The 14,199-nt window shown below is 38.4% G+C and overlaps 1 protein-coding gene across 1 annotated transcript; it reads right to left on the bottom strand.

Moving 5' to 3' along the window:
• Positions 1 to 569: 569 nt before the first annotated feature.
• LOC130494762 (uncharacterized) lies at positions 570 to 6,534 on the bottom strand. Its single transcript, XM_056999134.1, is given in 18 exon segments — positions 570 to 935; positions 938 to 1,129; positions 1,259 to 1,514; positions 1,649 to 1,706; positions 1,785 to 1,855; positions 1,966 to 2,031; positions 2,147 to 2,773; positions 2,855 to 2,920; positions 3,015 to 3,103; positions 3,184 to 3,246; positions 3,434 to 3,525; positions 3,645 to 4,173; positions 4,257 to 4,396; positions 4,478 to 4,645; positions 4,961 to 5,229; positions 5,378 to 5,621; positions 5,706 to 6,012; positions 6,266 to 6,534. Coding segments are annotated over 17 exon segments (3,450 nt in total). The 5' UTR covers positions 5,987 to 6,012; positions 6,266 to 6,534; the 3' UTR covers positions 570 to 696.
• Positions 6,535 to 14,199: the final 7,665 nt, after the last annotated feature.

Consider the following 14,199-nt stretch of genomic DNA (forward strand, 5'->3'; position numbering starts at 1 on the left):
TGATGACTTCCACACAGACACACACACAATATAAAGGTCAATACTTTTCTTTGTAATAAAGATTCAATTTTTCACCTAAGCTATCTATGATTCCAGTGGCAGCTACTACTAGCATACATACTAAGATGATTCTAACGAATGAAACAAGAAAGAAAGAAATGAAAACCGAGTTTTGAGCAGACACAAACCTCATTTTGGCTTACTTCCTGAGATGCTAAGAGAAGGCATGAGAAGGGGTTTGAGTAACTTATATGAACCACAGAACACAGAAGCAAGAGAGGAGAACGAAACCCTAGCCCATATTACTTCACCCAATTAAAAGCCCATTTTTCATATTTTAGGCCCATATGAATATACAATTACTGTAGTCAGAAATCTTCTGAGCATTTTAAAGAGATCTTTTTAAACAAACTGTATTAGCCCTTTTTATCTGAAAGTTTGAACTATCAAAATGTTTCAGATGTTATTTTTCGAGAAAAATATTATTCCAAGGGTTTGGAACTATTAATAAATCAAAGAAATACTATTCTTTTGAAAAATGGAAATACATTTATACTAGATCAGTTTAGTACTCGCCTTGACGGCAGATAATCACTATTCAGTACAAATATACAACTTAAGAAATTAAATTTTTTACTTATGATGAGGGTATGCATCAGCTCAATTCATCTCTCTGTGTCGAGTATGTTCCTCCTTTTATCCAAACATGAAAGAGAGATCATCCATAGGAACTTCATCAAGCCCTGCTGTATCAATATCCTGAAGACCCTCGAACCAGTTTCCTATATCTGCCTGCTCATCCATTTCCTCTAGATCATGGAACGCTAGCTTTGAGAAATCTATTGGAGCTTCCTCATCTACTGCTGCTGCACCATCTCCAGAGACACCTCCTCGGTTCGACGTGCCTCTGCTTATAGGACCTGTTGGGTGAGTGTTGTTGTTGTCGATCTTGATTGGTTTTCGTTGTTCTTGCTGTTGTTGTTCTTTTCTTGGGGTTTCGGTTTGTTCTTGTTCCTAAAAACTCCTCCACTAAGAACCGCGCTATCTATACTCGTTGTCACTTTGGAAGAAGCGCATCCAATAATGTCGTCTACCAATGCTTCTCTCCTCTTTGTACTAGACACTGCACCTACAAAAACACCCAATTAGCTCAAATCATCCGACAAAAGGCTTAAAGCGTAACTGCCATGCCATATCAGAAGAAACTGTTGTAAAGATCGACTCTCGAATCATCATCTAAAGTTAAGATTTTGCGTACCTGAGCCCTTGGCCTCGGTCTGGTTATTAGAAGGTTCATTGAGCGTGTTACTGGCAGTTCCAGAGCCGCCGTTTTCTGATGATTTTGCATCGTTGCTGGGAGATGAAAACATTATGTCTTGAAGCGCAGGATCAGCAAAACAGCTAAGCCCAGTTTCTTCGAACTTGCGACACCTGGCAAGTGTCCGCTTGATGAACGCCAGTGCCACTTGTCTTGTGACCTTGTGGACTTTCAATGCTTTATTTCCACGGGATGCCTGTTTTTAGAGTTTACATCCATAAGGTAACCTCGTATTCATATATATATATATATATATATATATATATATATCCGACAACGTTTCATTCAAGTTGATAATGATAAAACGCAAGTGTTCACTAGCTTATTTACCATTCTTTTCTTGTGAGCTGTTTCCACTAGCTGGTCCATAGCAAGCTGCTCAGTTTTCCTGCATGTAAGTCTGAAACCTTAGCAAAAATAACAGGGTAAGCTGGAAAATAATAAATCTGAAGAAGTCAGCCCCAACCTTTTCTCAACATCTTTCCCCTTCTGAATGCTAATATTTAGCTTCTCCAGCTTTTTCTTCTTGTTTCGGATCTATTATTAGTCAGAACATAGAATATGATAAATATTCAACGGGAAACAAACAAAAACTCTTCCTAATGACATAAACGATACAAAGCATGAATTATTTGTTTTGCCTTTACCTGCTGATAAATGCCTTCCTTCAACTCCATAACATCTGTGCTCATAGTTTCTTCAGCCAGATCAGGCTGCGAATAAACAAAAATGAAAATAAGTTAAAATGCTAGAGTAACACGTTTTTTTTTCTTTCCATTAGCTCATGTTCTTTACAGATTAACCAACTGACTGGAGAAAAAAACCTACCATGGCCTCAGGGAACACACCAATGCTCTGTAGTTCCAGAAGAAGTCGCTCATCCAAAGACATAAGCTGATACTGTGTATCAGATACTGAGAAGTTGGGAACGTTCACTTCCCTAGCTTGGAACTGACCCAGGCTATTTAAATATGTCTCACCGCCGCCGAGTGCAGCATCCGCATGTGAAATATAATCATCCCCAGTCCACTGTTCATTGCTATGGACAGATATAGACATGCTACCATTTCTGAGTGGATTAGACACAACACTCCTCTCACTGGAAAATCTGTCAAATAAACAGCTCTTGGGGGTCTGAAAATCCGACTCTACTTCAAATTCCATTCTGTCTCTCTCTCTGAACTCGGTGTCGATATAGGTACATGAACCAGAGTGAGAATCATCACTAGCATAATGAAGAGACAGGTTCTTCCCTCCGTTGAATTGTACAACTTCTTCTCCATCATCTTCCTCGATTAAGGCGGAAAGTACCCTCTTATACAACGGAGTACTCTCATTCAACTTTCTCATGTCCAATCTCTCAAATGAAAGATCAGATATACATGACGACGCTGGACCTGAATAGTCAAAAACTCCCTCACCAGGGCGATGTGGTGCTTTCGGCAATTTGATACCCTGAAATAGGAGTCTACTTTCAGATAAAGTAAAAAGGCTATAAAACTAGACATTGCTGCATAAGTTTACAATGCAACTTACCATGATGGCATAGCCATCTAACATTGCCTCTGACAGAGATTCATCGAGTTCTTCTGCAAAATTCAGCTGTTTTGTTTTTGAAATCACAAGTTAACGAGTGTTTGAGTTGGCACCCTAGAAGGAAGTCACATATATTATATTACGGTATTTTAATTATTACCTGATCTTTTATGTTTTGCATGTCATCTGCGTTGATGGCAGCAAAGATGTGGTCCATCTTTTTCCAAAACTTACCAGAACAAGCAAGATCTACAAAAAGGATATTTCGAGTTAAAAGAAAACTTATTGCAATAATATTTGAGAGACAAGACATGTGGAAGGATGAGTACTCGCTGCCTTCCGTGCTGAATTAGCTGCTGCAAAAATATCTTCACGATCATCATCAGATTCACCTGAAAAGCCAAAAAAAAACACTACCTTAGAAATTAAATACCTACTTTTGTACAAACCTAAAATATTCAGGGTAAATCCTGTTCAGGATATATGTAGCACTTCACAGAATTTAATTTGATAATACACTACGATAACAGTAAATATTGTAAACGACTAGACCTCGAAGTGCCAAAAGGATATGAATACCTGTAATATCTGGAGTGGAAATCGAATTTGAGACACGCCGCGTAGAAGGTTTACGATCTTTAACCTTTTTCGCTGGTGGACGCCCACATTTGCTATTCAGAGAGAGAGAGGTAGAATGTTGGTCTCTCGTATTTTAAGCTTTATATATGATATAATACTTAGAAGGTATAAGAAAAAAAAAAGAAAAAGAACTGAATTAGGCATAAATCACCTTCGATTCTTATCTGAAGCAATCTTGACATTGTGCAGAGGCTTCTCTAGTGTTAGATTCTCTGACTTAACCATCATAGGATGAAAGCCAGGAGTTGTCAATGACGAAACACTTTCACTCTTCCCTTGCTTCCATGCACCACCTCCTTTATGACTCGTTTGCATTTTATTTTTCCTTACAGGAAATAACGGTGACCCTGTTTTAGGAGTTGGGAACAAGTCGCCACTCGCAAGAGCACGATCTCTTGTTTTGTTGTCTCCAGCCCCTGAGTCCTCGCTTTCAGAGAAACCATACGGCGATGAAGCATTCTTCAGCTCCCTTTTCATTCTTAAAGGGCTACTATCAACAACTGAGAGTGGGCCAGTGGTTCCAGGAGATGCTCTAGGACTAAAATCAGATGCAGAAAAACCTTGAGCAGAGAGCTTGCTTTCAGCATGCTTGATAACAGGCGGAACTACATTTGTTCTTCTCGTTCGAGAATTTTTAGGTCTCTGGCCAACCCATTGAGCCATTGCATGTGCAGATGAACCTGCTGGCAATTGAAGATTTTAGATTGTTTTCTCATAAACATAACAGATAGTATATTTAGACAGCACTTAGATTGCCTCTCACCTTGTGATACTCCAGATGGAGGCTCGACTTTGATTGAAGAATCAACACCCATAACGACTGCTGTTCTTGGAGCCCTAGAAACGTTTCCTTTCAATATTGCAGTAGAGCTGTTTGTGGGGCTATCATTCTGTAAGTTTCTCCTGGATAGGCAAAATAGTGCATTTTATCAGTAAATTAACGCAAAATATATAAACAAATTAAAACGTGAGGTATCTTCTCACTTATTGTTTCCCTTGTCCATAAGCCTCTGCTCAGCAAGTACTGACCGGTCCCTTGCTATGGAAACAGTCTCCAACTCATTCCTGGATACTCCACCCATACATGGACTCTCTGGCTCAAATGAAGACTCAAGCCTGTTAATTCCACTCACACCGGTGGAAGATTTCAATCTGCAACAGATGAGCCACGTTGTGATTTCTTTGTGAATGAAAGATATGCAAGAGGGATCAATCCGGAAAACTATACATATAACAGTATCTTGCAACAAAATTCTCCGGTATCCAACATAATGAAGTCATTTTGCTAAAGTGAAATCCTGTTTAAGTGAGTAACCTAATATTGATAATCTCTGGCAATAACTTACGAAACTCATTGACAATATAAACATGTAGAATATCATAAAACGATTGGATCTTTCAGGTCCAGTTAAGGTCCTTGGACCAGAGAATCCTCAAAACGGTTTTCAGTGTTTTATGCCTAGTTACCTGAAATTTTGGGTGTCACAAGAACGCAACTTAGAGTCAACTGTCGGCTTTGGCTGCATGACACGTTGATCAGAATTATTCATAACTCTATTGCCTAGAGTTGCAACTGACCGCTTCCTTTTCATTTTTGTCTCCCACCCTTCACCACCAACAGGCAACCTGCGTATCTTCTCCTCTATTCGCACTGTTTCCCCAGGAATACTTGGAGGTGAATCAGAGCCCCTTTCTATAACCTGCTGCCGCGCAAGAGTAGAAACCCTACCATCCCCCTGAAAGTAGTAACATGCGAAGCCATTAAACAACAATCAAGCAAAATAATCAAATGTACGTCTTCAAAAGCCGCCTAGCATGGAGTAAACAATCTTCTAACCATTTATAAACATCATAGACATATTAAACTGGGATTTAGATACAAACCCGCACATCTCCAACTGGGGTACGAGCACGCTTGTTCAATCCGAGCATCTTTTTTCTCTCCTCAGATCTCTGAGCCATACTGTCTTGTGTTCTCGGAACCTGGTTTCTGATCTTATCCAAGTTAGCTGCGTCCATCCTTTCACCACCAGGGGATATATCATTCCGCCGCCGTTTCTTTGAACTCAACGTCTCCGCATATTTGTCCAGCTTAAATATGGATTCACTTAGCTTCTTCACTAGATCCCTACAAGATAAGTAGATATCCCCAATAAAGAATAATCATTAACCAAGAAGTTGTCGTTTTAGTAAACAGCCTAAACACACATACCCGGCCTCTCTGGAAGTAACTTGTACACTTTCTTTGAAATGCCTGAGCTCCTCTGTTGCCACAGGAGGAGAAGGTTTAGGATGGGACATTCCAAAAGAAGAATCTTCTGATGAAGCCCTACTAGGAACGCCGAGAACCCTCCTAAGCTCTCCTGAGAGAGGATAGCTTTGATGATTGCCTAATCTGATCGGTTCCAAGGTTAAGACTTGTGATAAATTAGGGGTATCAGAAGAGGATCCTACGGTACCCCTGCTCAAACTGTTACCAGATCCTAGCATCATCCCCCCCCTTCGTGACTTCGTCTACTCTAAAAAGAAAAGTAATGTCATTTCTTCACTACAAGGAAGCAATTACAAAAGGAAAAAAAAAAAGATATAAACTTTTCAAACAACTAGCAAGTTCAGGTAAAAGCCTACTCTTATTGCAACACAGAGGACGCTAGCAATGTAAGGGGAACTCTAAAATAGCAACAGTGAAGCAGTTTTGCGAAAACCACTTCATTAATAATAAAAACAACGCCTTTTTCTTAAGAATCGACGATAAAAGTCTAATAATCTCACCTTTGCACACTAATCCCAAGCCATGAATCAAACCCTAAAATAGAAACTGCAAAACCCTAGAATCGCGGAGAAGAATCAAAACACGGAATTGAGAGGAAGCTAAGCGTAATTGGGACAAGACGAAGCCTTTTGGATACTGATCTCCGCTTGGAAAATTTTCAACGAAGGTCAAGGAAGCTTGTGGTTGGATTGGATTGGATTGGTAGACAAAAAAAAAAGTAATCAAAAATCCGTTTTTTTTTTTTGAGTCTCTCGGTTTCTTATTGGACGAGTTTTTCTTGCGTCCACTATAGATTCCGTGTTCTTTATGGCAGATGATGTCGTATTGTCGTTTACCGTTGACCGGTGTGGCATTTCGGTTTAATTTTCCGGTTCGATTTCATTTTAAATGCTTTCTCGTATATTTCTGTTCTGAGAGCTACTTTCTTTTCTTTTTTTTTCTTTTAAAAAAAAAATAAAAAAATTATTCAACCCGATAACAGGAATTCAGTTCCGGTTACAAGCACGATTTGAACAAAATTCCTAAATCAGCCTATTACATCATAGTTTCGCCCACCCATTGAACCCGACACGTTCCATTATTCTGCTTTAAGCATCCGCAGGACTCAGTTGCTGTTCTCAACCATTGGTGATGACTCCGAAAATGTGAGGTTCTCTTCGTTTAACTCGGATGTCAGGATTTTCCGAGTCGTCTTTGCCGTAGCTAGCTTCCGAGGAACTTTTCGTAACTCATAACCATCCCTGCCGATTAAGCGCTATACGGTAAATAGAGGAGGAGGTTCCAAGTAACCCTTACCGAAAAGAGCTCCAAGAGACCAAGCTGTACACACCACTATCCCGCACCGAACATTGCAGAAACGAGTTGATTCACCGCCACCACAATATCAGGTTGCCTCCAATACCTGCACAGAAAGTCACCACACTACCGCAAAACTTCAAGCGAAGCTAGACAGCATCGGGATGTGTAGAAGACCAAACGTTTGACACGGAAGTGATTATGACCCCCGAGAATCACTTCCACGATTGAGACATCCGAGAACCGGACATCGATGACTGAGCATGTTAGAACTCCAAACCTGTGTCAAACGGAAAGGAGCTAGACCGATTAGAAAACAAGAGACTCGAAACCAAACTGAAAGCCGCCGCCTTTAGCTTGATTGAACTGATAGGTAGCTGTCCTGTGGAGTGTCGAGATGAAGTAGAGTGACGAGAAGCCTCCGATAGCCATGGACAACCACTGGAACCCGCGGAGATCGGGTATAACATCAAGCCGCTCTGACACAATTCTGAACAGAACCAAGCGCCATCACTCATGCACGCGTTAGCTCACAAATCGCCTTTGAGGCCTAACCAAGACGACCAAAGTTCACCTAACCCTCGGGTAAAAGGACAGGTTCGCATCGACACCGACATGAACTGAAGAACTGAAACCCTAAGGAAGAATGATTCTCAGCCCGTCAAGCAGCAGGGATCCACCACATAACCAAACTGAAGAGCCATTCCGAACTTCTCAAACAAACGACGTGAAAGAACGGAGTTAATCTGAGATTAGAAAATCGATTTTCTCCCAACTCAAAAGCCGACTGCTTCGAGTTTCCCTCTTCAATAACCTCACCGGAAACCAGAGGAAGTAGAGTCGTCGCCGGTGAGACAGTCCTTGCGCAGAGAACACTCGCCGGTTAGAAACCCTAACCCAGATCCCTCGATATGTCGGATAAGAAGTTGGAGAACACAGAGCAGCAACACAGGAATGGAAACAGAGAAAAATGGGCGCCTCCGACGCCGGCCGTCGCGCTCACGCACTCACCGGACGTCGGAGCTCAAGCTCACTTCAGTTTTGGATTTTCGCAGAGAGAATAAGGAGAGAGAAAGTCCTTCTCGTTCCTTTTAGCCAACTTGATGAATTTTTTGAGAGTTACTTTCTTGGAGCAGCATTAACAAGGAGATTTGGAGAGGATGAGGAAAGGTTACTATCAAAAATTATATTATTAGAAAAGAAAAAGTAGAGAGAGATAGAATTAAAAGTATCTATAACCCAACTTTTTTAGAACTCTTTCGCAACTTAGTTGTCTAATTTATTTATCTAACAAAACTATAATAAAAATTAATATTTTTTAATTTGGATATCCAAATTCCTTATCCACCGTTAATGCTGCTCTTAGTATTGTGTGAATCCCTTGTATTTTCAAAAACAAAAAAAAAAACTATTTTTACAATACTACATATTTTCAAAAAAGAGTAGAGAAAATTTTTGGTGGATTTTTCAATATTTCGAGATGCCCATCTAATCCTGACTATAAAATGTGGTTTTTATGAAAATGTAAGAGACTCACCTTTAATATCTCCACTAGAGATGGTTTTGAGATTCAGTTCATTAATTTCAACATGGTCTTGGTAGTTTGATTGAGTTTTAGGTTTCACATTCTTCTATGACCCATGCACACGTTACGTCTGAGCAAAATGTCAATCCTTAAATGCTACACATGAGAATGTTCATCTTAGAATGAGCATTTTAAAAAAGACACTTAAAACGGTAATTTAGCTAAAACAAGTGATATGCGTAAGCTTTCTAACTACGACATCAAATTTAGCCACGAGAGGTGTTAGTTATAATCTGAACCATGATATATGATCAGTCTTTGAAGTTTGAAGGCATATATCAAATTCACATGTATTTGCTGCCTTGGTCGCACTTGTGAGATAGGAATTTATAACAATGCAATTTGCTGCAGCCACATCATTCTATCACTAGTTGTGATGGAATCCATTTTTCAGAAGAAAAAAAAATTATAAACTTCTCAAATAGATATTGCAAATAGCATTTTTGTGACAACTGACAAGCATACAAATCCATCGTAATAAGTATTATCCAACTATATAATCATTACCATTTTTTCCCAACTAGATCTTGTTTTATAAGTTATATATAAACTGATAACTGTTGTGAATGTGTGTCTTATTAATGTCGAATATGAACTCCTTATATAGGGAGTTACAATGTCATAAACCCTAATGGGTCAGTTACAAGATGGCCACTAATGGGTCAAAGCCTAGTAAGTATCTTTTGGATAAACATCCATCAGAACCAGTCGGTTCATAACACTTCCCCTGGATGTTGAATCCATCTTGAGTTCGCCAGATACCAAATCCTTTTTGGGCTCGTGATACACTTTACCAATTACTTGGTGTTGCCTCATTAAAACCTTACCAGGAAAACCCAATGGGACAAAACCATGGTGAAGGAAAAAGAGTACAACATGTATCACTTCCCCTGATTTGTACCTCCGTATATGATCTTGAGGTTGGCGCATGGGTAGACTGGTGGGAACTCCATGGACGCCAAGTCTTTGAGCTGGTCTTCTAATGTGCACGTCCTGGACTGATAGGAAGGTCTCATGGACGTGGTGCTGTTGTAGACATGGTGAAGAAGCAGGTTGACATGTCTTTGGTTGGACTCGTACTTCTTCATATTTGTTTTCCAACGTGTGCATACTGCTTGTTTGAGAACTATCCATGTATGGATCCAATGTTATAACCTGTATCATAATCAAAAATAAAACCAAGCAAACACATCTTTGGGTTTGGTTAGTATAAAATAATCTCAAACATAATAAAAGGATATTTCAATCCTGTCCCATTGCCTTTATATTTGGACATAGCTTAAGCTTAGTTCAAAGCTCATGTTCATATGTGTATAACAAATACATCAAGGCAAGGCGCCAATGGCACCTTTGACAAGGGACATGTATGGTTTTATTTCCAATGCCTCATGGTCTGATCATTAACAATATATATGATCATATTGCACTTTGAAATTATTTAGATGTATAGTATTAAGTTTAGACTTAACTATGGTTTCACTTGTGAATATTTACATCTGGATGTGCCTTGAGTCTTTCTAGATTAAGGACATATGTCTTTGTCCAATCTAGGATCAAAGGATCCGTGACCAATCTTAGATGGTCTTACGACCATGTTCGTCCTTAGGACAAAGTGGGTCAGTACTTGGACCGAGTGAAAACCATTCGACCATGGGTCTTACATTGGCTTGTATCCAGACTAAGGTACAACTTCTTTGTCCTTCTTATGACCTAATGAGTTTATGTCCGGATCTAGGGACTATGGGACTATGTTACCATACAATGGGGCTAGCCATATTTATATAGTAAACATTTAGATTCAATGAACCTTATAGACTTCACACAATGGTTCATGCCTAATGTTTTGTCATCTTTTATATATGCCTTATTGATGCACAAGGATTTCATCTCTAAGTATATTTAAGATACTTACTTTGTAATCCCAAACAATCTTTGTTTGTCCCAAACTTAATCTTTCCCAAAACATTCATTTCAATGCTTTCTTTAGATAGTCTTTTGGGAAGTGTCTATAGAGGTTCCTAGGATATTTTTAGATCATTATCATACACTTATACACTTTAGTTCTCGAGAACTTGTTGCATTTGGCAACTCAATATCCTCTGAGACTTTCATTTCTATTCATTATCCAGTGGACTTATTCACAGTCGGTTTTTACATCCTTTAAACCGAAAATCTAATATCTTTTCTTATGGCCAGACTTACTAGGAATCTAATCGTTTGTTGCATCCACCACAAGGAGTATGTCTCCTTTATAATTGATTCCTGGTCTTTGTGAGATCCTTGTGCATATGGTCGTGCCTTATACTTGGCTATCTCACCATGTTTGATTTCTTTTACTCACAAAGAATCATTCCTGTCCAACTGGTTTTCTGTCTAGAGGTGTCCGAACTATAGGACCAAAACCTCTCTTTCTTTATGAACTTAACTCCACGTCTCCTTATCCATTTGATCTTAATCTCTTGTTGAATGCATTCATCTATGGACGTGGGTTTATGATCCTCATTAATAATCTCATGTGCTACATTGCATGCATAGTATATAATTAATCTCGAGCTCGTTTGTTCCTTTGAGTCCTAGACATGACATAACTTTATTGAGGTTTTATTATGACCTTTAATACCCTGAAGCTTGGCGTCCCAAGCATCATTAGGTACCTTAGGTACAACCATATCTTATGGTTTCCTCATCCGTGGCCACGGCTTTTAGGTTTGTCCATCTTTGGATCGACTATGTCTAGGAGTCCCTCATCCACGGTTTCATTTGCACCTTTCTATATTTATCCGAGGGATCTTATCTTTAGAACTTATTGATCTAACTTGTTTAGATTCAGTAGCAACTTGATTGTGTTCTATTGAACATCAAATCTTATTTGGTGCATTCATAGCTGGTAGAAATGACTTAGTCATTCTATTCGGGTCAGGAATCTGGCAATTGTATTAAGCTAGCTTTTGTATAAACTTATGGACTTCTAGAACTCATTCTAGAGTCTGAGGATCTTGCCAATATAAGGATGTTTTGATTCCATATAATTTTCTATTATCCAGCTTTCCCTTAATGTTGGATGTTCGGATTCACTGAGGTGACTATCCGTGTACCTAGGCTTTAAACAACTTGTCCGTGGATAGCTCAAGGTATTTAGAAACGTGGGGAACTTATATAAAAACATATCCAACATCTATTCCCATCCTCTCATCTTATATTTCTGTGGTGGAGCGATAGAATTTATAAGTGGCACTTCTTTATGTGCTAAGATGAGGTGTGTCTGGCCTTTGACCCGTTTCAATCAATGGGATGGGTATCAATATTCATTTTTGTGTGTGTATGTCCATGTAGAATAAAATGTGGGTTTTTTTTTATTCTTATCCTTCCCCCATGGACATATCATACATTCTTAAAATACTTTTAGAATGTGAATCATGTAAAGATATGTAGCCTTTTAGGCGATTTTTTTTTTCTATTCTTGTCCTTTCATTATGAATATTCGTGTCCACATTGAGTCATGAGATTTTTTCTACATTCTCCATGATCATATAATGTTTATCAAACCCTTTGGGACGTGAGCACTTTAATCTATATTCACTTGGACGTTTTGAAGTAACATGTTTTCCTTTATCCTTAGTTTTAATCCGAATGGGATAAGTCTATCTTTATTCTTGTGAACTCGTTGATGTTTCAATATTGTGTATGTCCATGTTACATGGAGTGATTAACAATTACCCCCATGGACATATCATATTTGGATACTTTTAGATGTGAGTTCACTTAGCTTTTACCAAGACTTGTAGTCTTTGCCATCATACAATCTTCTTTTGGGCGGTTTCTCTTTAAAGAAACACTTTGTTTCTTTTGCCCATGGATTCATTATGAAACTATCCATTCATCAATTCTTAAGTCTTTCACTTATAAGAATGATTATTGTACACGTCCTCTCTTTGTGTACATAGCCTCAAATGTGAATACAATGCACACGACCTCTATATTGTACACGTCCTCTCTTTGTGTACCTTTGAGGCAATAGGATATTTGGTCGTGGATTTTGTGTCTTAAGATGTCTGTGGTTTGGTCCACTGTACATCATAAGGGTATATTCACATGAATGGACGTTTTGTTTATGATATAAAAGCTTTTATTTATTGATTCTTTCAAAGATAGCAACCAAAGGAAGTGAATAATGTTTAAAAGGAAAATAATAAGGTGTGAAATAACTAAGTAAGAACACTAAGGGCTTGATGTCGAGTCAACATGTCTTACTCCATATGGTGATCTATTCTCTTATGCTTTGTTGGATCATCCTTTCTTGTGATCCATACGATCACACTTGTCATGATCCATGAGAACATCTTTGACAATTTTCCTTCATCTTTCCGAACCATCTTAGCTTTTCTTTTAAATCTTTGCTGATAAAGAGTAGCTAGATACTTAGGAGTTCTGCATCTCTTAGCCAAATGGTTGTCCATTCCACAATTATTGCACAACTTAGACCATCCCCCATGTCCATATCCTCTCTTGACACGGTTGGTTTCTAGATCAGCCCTTTCGGCTGGTAGTGCATAAGCTGGTGGTAATGGAGTTGGCCTCGTAAACTCTCTTTCACTACTGTTCATTAGCAATTCATGATTTTGCTCAACTTGCAACAATCTTGCTATTAGAGATGTATAGGTAGTGAAGCCCATTTCTCTATATTGTTGTAGTAACAATAAGTTGGTAGGGTGAAAGGTGGAGAATGTCTTTTCCAACATATCTTCATCAGTCACTTCCTCACCACATAGTTTCATTTCGAAAACTATTTTGAGTAGGGCAAAGTTATATTCTCCCACAGTTTTATAGTCTCGGAATCTGAGGTTGATCCATTCTCGTAAAGCTTTGGTATGTATAACCTCTTGGATACAATTTCTATTTTCTAGATTTGTCCAAAGCTTTGAGAGATCATCGGTTAGATATAGACTTTTGAGTTTTTCACAAATATGATGGCGAGTGTTCAGGAGTTCTCTTGCAATGCTATCATCTGTGATGCATTCACTGAGTTCATCAGACTCAAGTGTGGTTTTAATATCTTGTGCCCATTGCATATTGCAAGTAGTTTTCTCCTGAGATTATGATGAAGGAAATTCGACATCTAAAATATTTAGTGTTTCTCTAGTTAGATCTTAGTAATATGTTCTGAGGAACTGATATTATCAAAAGTTTTCCAGAAAATTCTATAAAAGGAAACTTTCTAAAAATGGAAACTTTCTAAAAAATGAAATTTTCTAGAAATGGAAACTTTCTAAAAATGGAAACTTTCTAAAAGTGGAAACTTTCTAGAAATGGAAACTTTCTATCTACCAAATTAGGGTTTATAATATCGATTGGTTTAGGGATTTATAAACTGATTTGGTTTAATGTTTTCACAATTCGGATTTGATTTTTATAAGTTTCATAAACCGGTTTAGATTAGGGTTTAATAATCGATATGGTTTAAAGGGTTTCATAATTCGATTCGGTTTAGGGTTTTATACAAGTTTTAAATTTCATGAACTTTAGGGTTTGTTTATTAAACAAATTTATTATATC

The sequence above is a fragment of the Raphanus sativus genome, unplaced genomic scaffold (assembly GCF_000801105.2).
Source record: "Raphanus sativus cultivar WK10039 unplaced genomic scaffold, ASM80110v3 Scaffold1639, whole genome shotgun sequence".
Lineage (NCBI taxonomy): Eukaryota > Viridiplantae > Streptophyta > Magnoliopsida > Brassicales > Brassicaceae > Raphanus > Raphanus sativus.